This window comes from Hyperolius riggenbachi, chromosome 1, assembly GCF_040937935.1.
Source record: "Hyperolius riggenbachi isolate aHypRig1 chromosome 1, aHypRig1.pri, whole genome shotgun sequence".
NCBI classification, from domain to species: Eukaryota; Metazoa; Chordata; class Amphibia; order Anura; family Hyperoliidae; genus Hyperolius; species Hyperolius riggenbachi.
In genome coordinates, this window is record NC_090646.1 from 338,158,471 (window position 1) to 338,171,564 (window position 13,094).

Below are 13,094 nucleotides of genomic sequence, written 5' to 3' on the forward strand. Positions count from 1 at the left end.
TGAATCCTGATGGAGACCGAACTCCTATGCATAAAATATAGGACATTTTTCCATTTTACATCCGTGATGTCGCTCTGAATATCCCTCTGCCACTTGGCTCTCCAACTATTTGTTAGGTCATGCCCAACATTTAGCATACTATAAATTTTTGAGAGGGTACCTTTACTCCGTCCCTCTTCAATACATAGCTTCTCAAATGGAGTCAATTCTTTAGAGAACTCCTCCTTTGTACATTGTGTCCTAAGAAATGATCTAAATTGCAAGAGGTCCCACTGTTCTTTTTTGCACTTCTGAGTGCTATCAAAGAACTTTATTAGTGGTTCCCACTCCCCTTTTCTCACCAACATCCCTGCTCTTAGTGGTTGTTGTCCCCTCCAAGAAGCATATGAATTCTTTTGACATCCCTGTATGAACTCTGGGTTATCCAAGACTGGGAGGAGTGGAGAAGGTTGATTTATCAGTTGGATTATCCGCCTATATAAATATAAAGTTTTCAATGCATTATTCATAAAACATCCTGCCAAATGCACGCTGCCAGTTTTCTTCTTCATCCACAGTATCCCCATAAGTGGTGCATTCACTAAATTCTGCTCAATTTCTATCCAGCTTTTATCTTTTTTATTCTTATGCCAATCTACGATCCTATTCAGGGAGGCTGCTGCATGATATAGCTGGGGATTCGGAACCACCAATCCCCTTCTCCTTGGTCTGGGTCATTATTCTATATTTCATACGGAGGTGGCTTGGAGTACCAAATGAACCTTAGGAATTCCCTTCTTAATAGAGTAAAGAAGGCAGCTGGTACTGTCAAAGGCAGCGATTGGAAAATATATATTAATCTCAGCATAATGTTCATTTTTAAAATATGAATCCTTCCGAACCATGAAAATTCCGGCCTATTCCATCTATTTAAATCTCGTTTCACCTCTTGTGCTATACTCTTATAGTTACTTTGATATACTACTTGTATTTCTGGTGAGATGTTTATCCCTAGATATTTCAATGTGGGGGCCACCCATTTAATTGGAAAATTTTCTTTTAGTTGTGCAATCTCTTTCTGGTCCATGGCTATTCCCAAAGCCTCACATTTCCCCCAATTAATCTGAAACCTTGAGAGAGATTTGTATTTATTAAACTCTTCTAGTAAACATGGTAATGACACTCTAGGGTTTGATAGAAAGAACAGAAAGTTGTCCGCAAAGCCGGCCACCTTGTGTGTCCTATTTCCCATATCCAGACCCTTTATGTCAACATTTGCTCTGATTCTTCTCAAGAATGGCTCTAGTGTCAGCACAAAAATTAACGGGGAGAGGGGGCAGCCCTGGCGTGTTCCATTGAATATCCGTAAATGTTCTGATAATACCCCATTTACCTTAATTCTAGCAGTCGGATTCAAGTACAAGGCTAATATTCGACTCAACATTTTATCTCCCAGGCCAATGTGGCCCAGGACTGCCTTCATAAAGTCCCAGTCTACCCTGTCAAATGCCTTCTCGGCATCAGTCGAGAGGCACATGACAGGGGACCAAATTCCTTTGCATGCTGTAGGAGCATCACTGCTCTGGTGATATTATCACGCATCTCCCTCTGCATTATAAATCCTGCTTGATCAGCATGGATCAGCTCCGGGATTAGTCCTGTTAACCGTGTTGCCAATATATGTGCCCCCAGTTTCAGGTCCACGTTCAGCAAAGATATTGGTCTATAGCTAGCGCATTGACTCGGATCTTTATCCTTTTTCATTATTACAGTAATTTGAGACTCCAATGAGTCCCTACCAAATTGGGCTCCTCCCTCCGCTCTTCCTACCAACGAATTCAGTGCGTCAGCCAGATGTGGTGCCAGGATGGGTTCAAAGCATTTATAATATTCTGCCCCAAATCCATCCGGGCCCGGTGCCTTACCTACTGATGAGTGAGCTATGGCCCTCTTAACCTCTTCTACGGATATGGGTTCCTCCAACTTTTTCCTATCCTCCTCTGCTATCCTCGGCATGCCAGACTCCCTATATACTCGTCAATTACCTGACTTCTTTTACTTTTCTAATTCTCTGTCCCTTCTCTCCCTATTCCATATAGTTTTTCATAGTAATCTTTAAAAATCCTTGCCATTGATTCATTTCTATGATGTTTTTTAGAATGGACATCATTGATAAACGGAATATAATTAGCCTGTTGGGCTTTAAGTGCTCTTGCTTAGAGTCTTCCTCCTTTGTTCCCATGTTCATAGTAAGTTTTCTTACATCTCTGGATCGCAAATCTTGCTCGTGTAAACATTAACTTTTTGTATTTTTCCCTTTCTACTGCCAACTCAACTAGTATCTCCTTCTCCATAGATTCTTTGTGTGGTCTCTCCAGTCGCTCAATATTAGATAGTAGCTCCTTCCTTATTCTCTCTCCTTCCTTCTTAGCCCTACTCCCCACCTGGATAAGGCACCCCCTTATTACACATTTGTGTGCTTCCCATATAATCATCGATGATGTCTCCCCCCCCTTTGTTGATATTAAAATAGGATTCTATATTATCTATTATTCTCCCTTTAATATCTTCTCTTTGTAGCAGGTAGGCATTTAACCTCCATTGAGGGGGGATAAAGCCTTTTAATGTATAAACACACATGGTTAAAAGTACCCCCCCTTAATGAAAGGAACTAAAGGCAGCACTAACCTTGTTAGGCTTCCTTTTCAAAGGCAGTAGTTTTACTGCACATTCATAACAAGTGTAAAGTGGCTATATACATGAGACGACTTGGCGGCCGGTCAACCATCCGATTAGATTACCATTATCGAATGAGAATCGTTGCCTTCAAGAACATGCCTGATCGACTATGCAACCAATCTCGGGCCAAAATTTGTTGCATGTACTGATCAGACTTGCTGCAAAATCTAGGGCTGAGGTGCTTGATCGGATGAGTGGCAGTAATGGAGTGCAATATCTGGACAAGCGAACACGATCGGAAACCCCAGCGCTGTTGCCCCCCCAGTATAAAATGTTTTACATGGTACCTGTACTGTGCATCGGTTTTCGCCTCAATAAAGCCTTGTTTCTTTGTTTAAAACAGTGCTGTCCAACTTCACGGGCATGGAGGGCCATTTTATTTTCAAACCCCATGGTGGAGGGCCGAAGGCTCTTGCTATAGCCGCAACCCCCCCCCCCCCCCCCCCCGAAAAAAATGCAATTAAAGGACAATTAGATTGGCAGCACTTTCCGCAAAATGCAATTTAAGATTTTGGTGAAGTTGCGTGGCGTACACGGTGCGCCAAAAAACATAGGGGTTCCGTTGCAAGTAGAGCGGCGCGCCGAAAAATGGGTGTGGCCATGGACCAGAATGTAGGTGTGGCCACGGGTGGAGACAAATTTACATGAACTTAGCAATGTGGGACATTAGATTAGGACAGTGGTGGCGAACCTTTTGGAGGCCGAGTGCCCAAACTGCAACCCAAAAGTCACTTATCTATCGCTAAGTGGCAACAGCAATTTAAACTACATACAAACTTTTCAACTCATACATGAACATTATGGAAAATCCAAGGTTTAATGCTATTGTCTCATGATGATGATTCAGCTTTTCCATAGTCTGGCAGTTCGCCATCATGTGACCCCCAACAAGACAAACTCAGCAATCATGAGGCCCCCAACAAGACAAAATCAGCAGTCTTGAGGCCCCCAACAAGACAAATTCAGCAATCGTGATGCCCCCAACAAGACAAATTCAGCAATCATGAGGCCCCCAACACAACAAATTCAGCAGTCATGAGGCACATAAATAGAGAGCATTTCACATAAATAGGCAGAAGATAGTGACAGGTGCCCCCCCCCCCACAGTAAGTGACAGGTGCCCCCCCCCCCCCACAGTAAGTGACAGGTGCCCCCCAAGTTAGAGTGACAGGTGCCCCCCAAGTTAGAGTGTGACAGGTTCCCCCCCAGTTAGAGTGTGACAGGTGCCCCCCCAGTTAGAGAGTGACAGGTGCCCCCCCCAGTTAGAGAGTGACAGGTGCCCCCCCCAGTTAGAGTGACAGGTGCCCCCCCCAGTTAGAGTGACAGGTGCCCCCCAGTTAGAGAGTGACAGGAGCCCCCCAGTTAGAGAGTGACAGGTGCCCCCCAGTAAGAGAGTGACAGGTGCCCCCCAGTAAGAGAGTGACAGGTGCTCCCCAGTAAGAGAGTGACAGGTGCCCCCCAGTAAGAGAGTGACAGGTGCCCCCCAGTAAGAGAGTGACAGGTGCCCCCCAGTAAGAGAGTGACAGGTGCCCCCCAGTGAGAGAGTGACAGGTGCCCCCCAGTGAGAGAGTGACAGGTGCCCCCCAGTGAGAGAGGGACAGGTGCCCCCCAGTGAGAGAGGGACAGGTGCCCCCCAGTGAGAGAGGGACAGGTGCTCCCCAGTAAGAGAGTGACAGGTGCCCCCCAGTAAGAGAGTGACAGGTGCCCCCCAGTAAGAGAGTGACAGGTGCCCCCCAGTAAGAGAGTGACAGGTGCCCCCCAGTGAGAGAGTGACAGGTGCCCCCCAGTGAGAGAGTGACAGGTGCCCCCCAGTGAGAGAGGGACAGGTGCCCCCCAGTGAGAGAGGGACAGGTGCCCCCCAGTGAGAGAGGGACAGGTGCCCCCCAGTGAGAGAGGGACAGGTGCCCCCCAGTGAGAGAGTGACAGGTGCCCCCCAGTGAGAGAGTGACAGGTGCCCCCCAGTGAGAGAGTGACAGGTGCCCCCCAGTGAGAGAGTGACAGGTGCCCCCCAGTGAGAGAGTGACAGGTGCCCCCCAGTGAGAGAGTGACAGGTGCCCCCCAGTGAGAGAGTGACAGGTGCCCCCCAGTGAGAGAGTGACAGGTGCCCCCCAGTGAGAGAGTGACAGGTGCCCCAGAGTGAGAGAGTGACAGGTGCCCCCCAGTGAGAGAGTGACAGGTGCCCCCCAGTGAGAGAGTGACAGGTGCCCCCCAGTGAGAGAGTGACAGGTGCCCCCCAGTGAGAGAGTGACAGGTGCCCCCCAGTGAGAGAGTGACAGGTGCGCCCCAGTGAGAGTGACAGGTGTTCCCCCAGTGAGAGTGACAGGTGCCCCCCAGTGAGTGTGACAGGTGCCCCCCAGTGAGTGTGACAGGTGCCCCCCAGTGAGTGTGACAGGTGCCCCCCAGTGAGAGTGACAGGTGCCCCCCAGTGAGAGTGACAGGTGCCCCCCAGTGAGAGAGTGACAGGTGCCCCCCAGTGAGAGAGTGACAGGTGCCCCCCAGTGAGAGAGTGACAGGTGCCCCCCAGTGAGAGAGTGACAGGTGCCCCCCAGTGAGAGAGTGACAGGTGCCCCCCAGTGAGAGAGTGACAGGTGCCCCCCAGTGAGAGAGTGACAGGTGCCCCAGAGTGAGAGAGTGACAGGTGCCCCCCAGTGAGAGAGTGACAGGTGCCCCCCAGTGAGAGAGTGACAGGTGCCCCCCAGTGAGAGAGTGACAGGTGCCCCCCAGTGAGAGAGTGACAGGTGCCCCCCAGTGAGAGAGTGACAGGTGCCCCCCAGTGAGAGAGTGACAGGTGCGCCCCAGTGAGAGTGACAGGTGTTCCCCCAGTGAGAGTGACAGGTGCCCCCCAGTGAGTGTGACAGGTGCCCCCCAGTGAGTGTGACAGGTGCCCCCCAGTGAGTGTGACAGGTGCCCCCCAGTGAGAGTGACAGGTGCCCCCCAGTGAGAGTGACAGGTGCCCCCCAGTGAGAGTGACAGGTGTTCCCCCAGTGAGTGTGACAGGTGCCCCCCAGTGAGTGTGACAGGTGTCCCCCAGTGAGAGTGACAGGTGCCCCCCAGTGAGAGTGACAGGTGCCCCCCAGTGAGTGTGACAGGTGCCCCCCAGTGAGAGTGACAGGTGTTCCCCCATTGCCTCGCCCGTTACCTCTCTCCTGTGCCCCGCTGCCTCACAGCTCACTAGCTCAGACCTTACAGATCGCGGCGACTGAAACAAGCAGAGCGCGCGCATAACACCCGCGCCGCAGAACGTCACATGCGGAAGTGACGGATTTCACTTCCGCATGTGACGTACTCCGTGCGGGTGTTATGCGCGCGCTCTGCTTGTTTCAGTCGCCGCGATCTTTGAGGTCTGAGCTAGTGAGCTGTGAGGCAGCGGCAGCGGGGACACAGGAGAGGCCACACAAGAGGGAGCAGGCATGGCGCCCATAGCGCACGCCATGCCTGCATCCCGGGGAGAGGAGCGGGCCGCCAGTTGGACAGCGCTGGTTTAAAAGAAGGCACTTACCTTGTCAGATCCCCTCTCAGCGGTTGCCTGGCCTCCCTCAGAAGCAGCACGCAATTCCCTCGGACTTAGCTGGATTCCATTCAACATAGCAGTACTTGATGACATAAAGCTTTGTTCCTTGATCACCTCGTTCCTTTGAAAAAAATATAAAGATTTGATTAATAAGCACAAGTCAATGCAAAACTAGAGCAGAGCTTCCATCACTTCCTCACAGTTTAGGATAGCACATGAAGGTTAGTAGGTCTGTCATGAAATGATTGCAGTCTATTTCCAGTACAAGCAGAGAAAATGGCTTGACCAATGGGGATGTAGCCTGTAATCAAATCCTGTTCAGAAATTCTCACAACCTTGGAATACTACTGAACCAATTATGAATGGATCAAGATATGGTGAATGCACTTATGCAGTCCAGCAAAGTGCAGAAGAATACACTGGTGGTCTCTTCTCCTGAGATAGCTCACAAGAAAATTCCACGTACTTTCATTGCATATGCAAACTTATCTTTATTTGCTTAAATGTACACATACAGTGGTGGTTGAACATTTATGTAACCTTAAAATGTTATATATACACTTTTATAAGAATGTGACCTAACTAATCTGATTTTCAAGTAAGTTATGATTAATAATATTTAGAAGTCTAAGGCTGCTTACACAGTGAGACGTTACAGGCGCACGTTAGTGCAGCCTGTAACGCTCCCCAACGCACAGCAATGTAATAGCAATGGGCTGTTCACAGTGCCCACGTTGCGTTACATTGCAACGCTGCACGTCAATCTAGAGTGCAGCATGCTACGGTGTTAGAGCGGCTTTGCCGTGTTAGCCTGCTTGCACAGGTGCAGTGATTAGCCACATGGCTAATTAATATTCACTGCACTGTGCTGAGGTCACTGACGGGACCACGTGATGCGGAGTGTTCCACTCACGTGGTCTCCACCAGCGCATGCGTACTATAGTACGCATCACGGACGCATCAAAGAGCCGCTTAACATGGCTCTTTGCTAACGTCCTCTGCCACCACCACTATGCGTTGCGTTAGGTGCACGTTATGCGACTAACGTAGCACCTAACGCAACGTCTTAGTGTGTAAGAAGCCTTAAAAAGTAGATGAAGAAAACCTAGTTATACAAATGACCAAATAGTCTGTTTCCCGTACAGGTAGTCACCGGTTAACGAACGAGATAGTGACTGTAGGTTTGTTCTTAAAGGACACCCAAGGTGAAAATAAACTAATGAAATAAACGATTGGATCTATCTTCCTTCTCCTAAAAATGACTTTTTAAGATGTTCCACAGTTTTATTGTATATTTAAATCTACTTTTTAAATTTTAACTGGTTTATTGTTTTTGCTCAATGACACATTCAATGTTCGATGCCAGAGCTAAAATGTATGAACTATTGACCCTTTTTTATCTCTTTCCTGCTCTCAGAAGCCATTTTCTGCTAGGAACGTGTTTTATATTGGAATTTCTTATCAGTGAGGGTTCCACTATAGTCACTTCCTGCCTGAGTCAGGACTGAGTCAGCCACTTACATACCTAATATTTAACTCTTTAAGGCAGAGAAAGAAAAACAGGAACACAGTATAGTTATTTGTGTGCTTGGCACTGTACATACACATGTCTATCTCATCTTGTCACATGTCACCTCGGGTATCCTTTAACCTAAATCTGTTCTTAAGTCAGAACATTGTGCTATCTCTGTCTCCTGTACCTCTTCTGTGCCAACCTGTGCCTCCAGTGTCCCTAAGAAGACAACAAAAGAAACAATCCCTGCGCTGTCTTTGGTAGATGATGAGGAGGTTATTGAGCGGGTGCTGCTCCAGACGCTGGATGGTGCCAGCAATTCTAACAAAGGAAACAAGAAGGAAACAAGAGCGCACCTCTGGTACAATAACGTTTTGTATTTTTCTCAATCAATCACGCTGTTACAGGTTACACTTACAGTGTGTAAGAAAACAATGCGCCTGTCAAGCCTGCCGTCTATCCTCTCCGGTGTCCCGCGCTTGGCCAGAGCGGCGGGGTGCGTTGGAAACTGCGTGGGAGTCGGAGGCGGTGGGCGGAGCCAGGACGCGGGGATGCCGTCTGACGTCACAACGTTTAGGCGTAGACCACGCCTTCATCAGGTGACGTCAGCGGCATGAACGGGGATGTTTTATACCCACATGTGTGGGTGGAGGCGGCTGAGGGGCCTCCTATTGGCTGCATGGGGCGTGGTTGTAGTGTGGTTGGAAAACCACGTGTGTAGTACATGGCTGCCTCCTATTGGCTGCCTGGCGTAAACATAAAACTTTATTAGAGATTTTTATTGGAAAACTTTTTAAGAGGCTTTAGAGATTAGTTTAAAAAACGTTTTAAAAAACGTTTGAAGGATATTAAAACAATTACGCTGGGACTCGATTGTTGTCTCCGCATACTAAAATCGAAGAAAATTAGGTGAAATGACATATGGTCACTCACTATGGGGTGGACTCCATCGGGAGGTACAGTTACATCACCAGTGCAATGACAATAATTAAAATTTGAACATTTAAAAGTAAACATAAAAATAAACATAAAAGATTGAGGATTAAGATGCAGGAAGTGGTCCATGTTTTTTGTGGGCTTACTTCGCCAAGCGGGACTGTCTATTGAGGTTAATCTGAGTGAGTTGAACGTCCCGACAAAGTGTGTCTGTCGTGTGTGACGTCAGCACGGCCCATGGGGTGCTTTATAAGCGCGGGGGTCCCGGCTAGATGTGGTCATAACCAAGTCTGGTTAAAAAAGTGGGGCTGTATTATATCCTGTATACACCGTGGGTATTTTAAAAGGTAGGACTGTATTATGTCCTGGATACACCGTGGATATTTTAACCACAGATAGTGAACCAAAGGAATTAGCGACCATTAGGTCGCATGAGTACTAAGCAACGTTGTCTTGAGTGGATGTCAGATGGACACAGAGGGGCTGGATACCAGGAGATTAGTCCTGCCCGGGGATTATAACCAAATAGGACATGGCCACAGGAGGGGAAAGAGGGCTCCCAAAACTGCGGATGCCCATTTTGCTGTTAAAAGAGCAATGGGAGGGGGGATACTTCGGGGACGGGAGAGTGTGGGCGGGAGGGTGGGAATTGAGGGGGGGGGGGGGAGAAGGGGGGGGGGGGAAGGAAGGAAGGTGAGGGGATGGAAATGGGGGAAGTGGGGGAGAGGAAAGGGAGGACAATGTCTGTGGGTTCTTCAAATCAGAATCTTCATTGGAGAAAGCTCCGTACTTCGAGTTCTTCGTTCAGTCCTTCGGGTACCAGAGAGTTGAATTTGAAGATCCAGAAAGTTTCTTGTTCACAGAGTTTCTTAAACCGCAGACCTCTGTGTAGAGTGGAAGGGATACTTTCAAGGCCTAAGATCTTGAGGTCACTGGGATCTGACTGGTGATATTTGGTGAAGTGCCTGGGTATACTGTGTTTTTCAGATTTTGCCAGAATGTTGCATTTATGCTCCCCCAGTCTTTTCCTAAGGGGCCTGGTTGTTCTTCCTACGTATAATTTTTTGCAGGGGCAGATTAGCATATATATTACAAACTCAGTGGCACAGTTGATAAAGTGTCTGAGTGGTACAACTCTCCCATCGGGGTGCTCGAATTGCTTCATGCCATGCAGCATAAAGGCACAACAACCACAGCGGGGATGGCCACACCTGAAATTTCCCAAGATTCCGGATCTCAACCAAGTTTGTGGGGGTTCCTGCTTCTTGTTGCTCGGTGCAATCTGGTTTTTAAGAGACCGTGCTTTCTTAAATATTACTTTAGGTGCTTCTGGCAAGGACGGTTTGAGTAGAGGGTCCTGCAAGATGATCGGCCAGTTCTTTTTAATTATGCTCTGAATACTTCGAGAACAGTCTGTGTATCCTGTAACGAAGGTTGGTATCGGGACTTTTTCTATGGAATCCTTTGGTTGGGCTGTTCTCTCTTTACTTCCAAACTCTTTAATTGCTGTACTTATCTGAGCCTCTGGATATCCTCTCTCTATAAATTTTTCTGCCAGCTGTGCTGCTTGTCTATTATAATCTTGGTCCTTGGTACAATTCCTCCTGAGGCGACAAAACTGGCTGCGTGGAATATTAGCTATCCATTTGGGATGATGACAGCTGGCTGCATGTAAATATGAATTTCCAGCTGTGGGTTTAAAGTGTGTTTGGGTACAGATCTGCAGTTGATCATCAATGAATAGCTCAAGATCAAGGAACACAAGTTTTTCTCTGTCGAATACTGACGTGAACTCAAGGCCGGTGGGGTTTGCGTTGCAATAGTTCACAAACTCATCAAACTCGCTTCTTGTACCCTCCCAAATGATTAAGATGTCATCAATATAGCGGGTATACAGGATTAAATTCTTTCTAAACTTATGGTTGGACCAGATGAATCGATTTTCCCAGTAGGCCATGTATATATTGGCGAAACTGGGGGCAAAGCCTGCCCCCATCGAAGTCCCACAGGTTTGTAAAAAGATCTGATTCATGTGAGTAAAATAATTATGTTTTAAAGCAAACTCGAGTAAATCAAGAATAAATTTGGCTTGTAGTGGATTAAAGCCCTCGTCCATCAAGAAGTGACTGACTGCCTCCAGTCCTTTATCATGTGGGATGCAGGTGTATAGTGAGCATACATCCAAAGATGCCCACGAGTAGCTATTTACCCACTGATATGTTTCTAGGATTTCCAACACGTGCATCGAGTCTCTTGTGTATGCTTCTGTGTGCTGGACGATTGGCTGCAAGAAATGGTCAATCTAATCCGATACTGGAGATAAGATCCCCTCCATTCCGGCCACAATCGGCCGCCCCGGTGGTGAAGTTTCGTTTTTATGGATTTTGGGGATATGATAAAAATAGGGTACCAGTGGATTTGAAGGCATTAAAAATCTTTGTTCCTCCTCTGTTATGATACCTAGACCAAAACCTTTGTCTAGAATGTCACGGAGCTCTTTCATATATCTTTGAGTTGGATCAGTAAATAGTCTTAGGTAGGTGTTTTTATCCCCCAATAGTCTATTTCCCTCCTCCCGATATTTTGCAAAATCCTGTATGACGATGCTACCTCTTTTATCGGCTTGACGAATAACGATCTCCTTATTCTTTTTCAGGCCTTCAAGGGCTATTTGTTCATCTCTGGTAAGATTACTGTGTTGGTTCTTTTCTTTCTTAGAGCTGCATATTTTATGGAATTCATCCATTACAATATGGTAATAGCTGTTGATAAATTGTCCCTTGGACTGGGTTGGGTAGAAGATGGATCTTGGTTTAAGCCCAGATTCCCTGACTGGTTCTTCAAGGAAATTCAAATCCATCTCCATATGGACATCATTAAGATTTTCCTCTCTTAGTTCCATCAAATCGAGCAGGGTCCCTTCATCGTCTTCAGTTAGCACGTTTTGTACTGCAATTGAATTGCGAGAATCAGGAGACCTCCCTTTGGAGTTCTTTTTATCCTTTAGAGCAAAAAATCTTTTCAGGGTCAAAGACCTGATAAACCTATGCAGATCTTTAAATAAGTTGAAGGCATTCGGCCTTATTGTAGGGGCAAAGTTGAGACCACGTCTGAGAAGGGAGAGATCTCCATCTGATAGTTGGTATGAGGAGATGTTAAAGATCTTGATAGTTGAGATGTTTAGTCCTGGCTGTTTAGCCTTCTTCCTTTTTTGGTGTTGCACTTTTCTCCCCCCTCTGACTCCCCTTCTTCTTCGAGTGGCCTTTTGGTTGCCACTGGAGTGGGGGGGGGGTGGTATAAAAAACCTACAGTTGAGGGTGCTGGGCTTTTATCTTGCCCTGGGTCTCTTACTGCCTCATCCAGGTTTACTAGGGTGGTCATGGTGAGACCTGAGGCCATGGCCTCTGGGTTATTGAATGCTGCTGGCTTATTGGTGGCTGTGTGTTTATCCCTGGATTCCCTGTTCCTTATTGTGTGATCCCATGCTTGATCCAAGTATTTACATATTGAGGCCTGGTTCCTGAATTCCTCGGGGGTCAGACCTTTTCTTTCCTTATTTTGGTATCTGGGAGCACTTTGGGATGTGTGTTTCCTCACTGTGTCTATGGCCTGTGCTCGAGGGACTGCTTCATCCCTTGTTCTTGGCCTGGCTCCAGAAGTGTTTTGTGTCGCTGCCGTCCAATTTGTATTTTTCTGCCAGAGACTTCTTGTAGAGGAGAGAGACGGCCTTTCTGACCGTGTCTGACGTGTCTGTTTCCTCTGTCCTCCAGACTTGGGCTGGAACTTATATTCCCTCTTTCGATGGCTGCGTTTGGTAACTCTCCACTGGGGTAGATTTTCATAGTCCCCTGTTGTACCGTGCTCAGTTTTGTCTGTTGCTTTTGGGTTCTGAAATGTATTGCTGCCCCTGGGTTTATGGAGGGGAGGGGGTGGGACTTGCTCTTTTGGCCAACTATGTATATTCCCAAGTAGGTAGTCTCTTTTATCCCTTTCAAATTTCTTAAGTTTACGTGATACTTGTTCTTTCTCAAAACTTTGGACAGTGGACTCCACCTTGCCACTCCAATGTGCATATTCATTAAGGTCTTCAAATGGTGTGAGATCTTTCTGGATCTGAGGGATAACCCCACGAACTTTCCTCAGGTTGCGTTCTCTCTGCATGACCACTATTTTGATCCACTGTGATGTGCAGAGTTCAGCTACTACACTCCATAGGTCCATGAGGTCCTTCTCTAGAAAATCGCAACTTTTCGTGTTTCTCATGCCTCTGGGTGCTATTTTGTGTTCTAAATATTCTGACAGAAAGGATGAATCAAGCCACTGAGCGCATTCAAAAGTCTGTGCATCCTCAAGCTGTCGGAACAGATCCACCATTTCTTCTAATCTTCTTTTGTGGTTTAGGATTTGTGATGGCGG

The 13,094-nt window shown here is 47.2% G+C and overlaps 1 protein-coding gene across 2 annotated transcripts in view; it reads right to left on the reverse strand.

Annotated features, from left to right (window-relative positions):
- DOT1L (DOT1 like histone lysine methyltransferase) overlaps positions 1-13,094 on the reverse strand; it is a 229,520-nt gene that overhangs the window by 32,162 nt on the left and 184,264 nt on the right. For both annotated transcript variants that reach the window (XM_068233968.1, XM_068233967.1), the window contains exon 21: positions 6,218-6,350. In XM_068233968.1, coding sequence (XP_068090069.1) covers positions 6,218-6,350 — 133 coding nt within the window. The remainder of the gene's footprint in view (positions 1-6,217; positions 6,351-13,094) is intronic.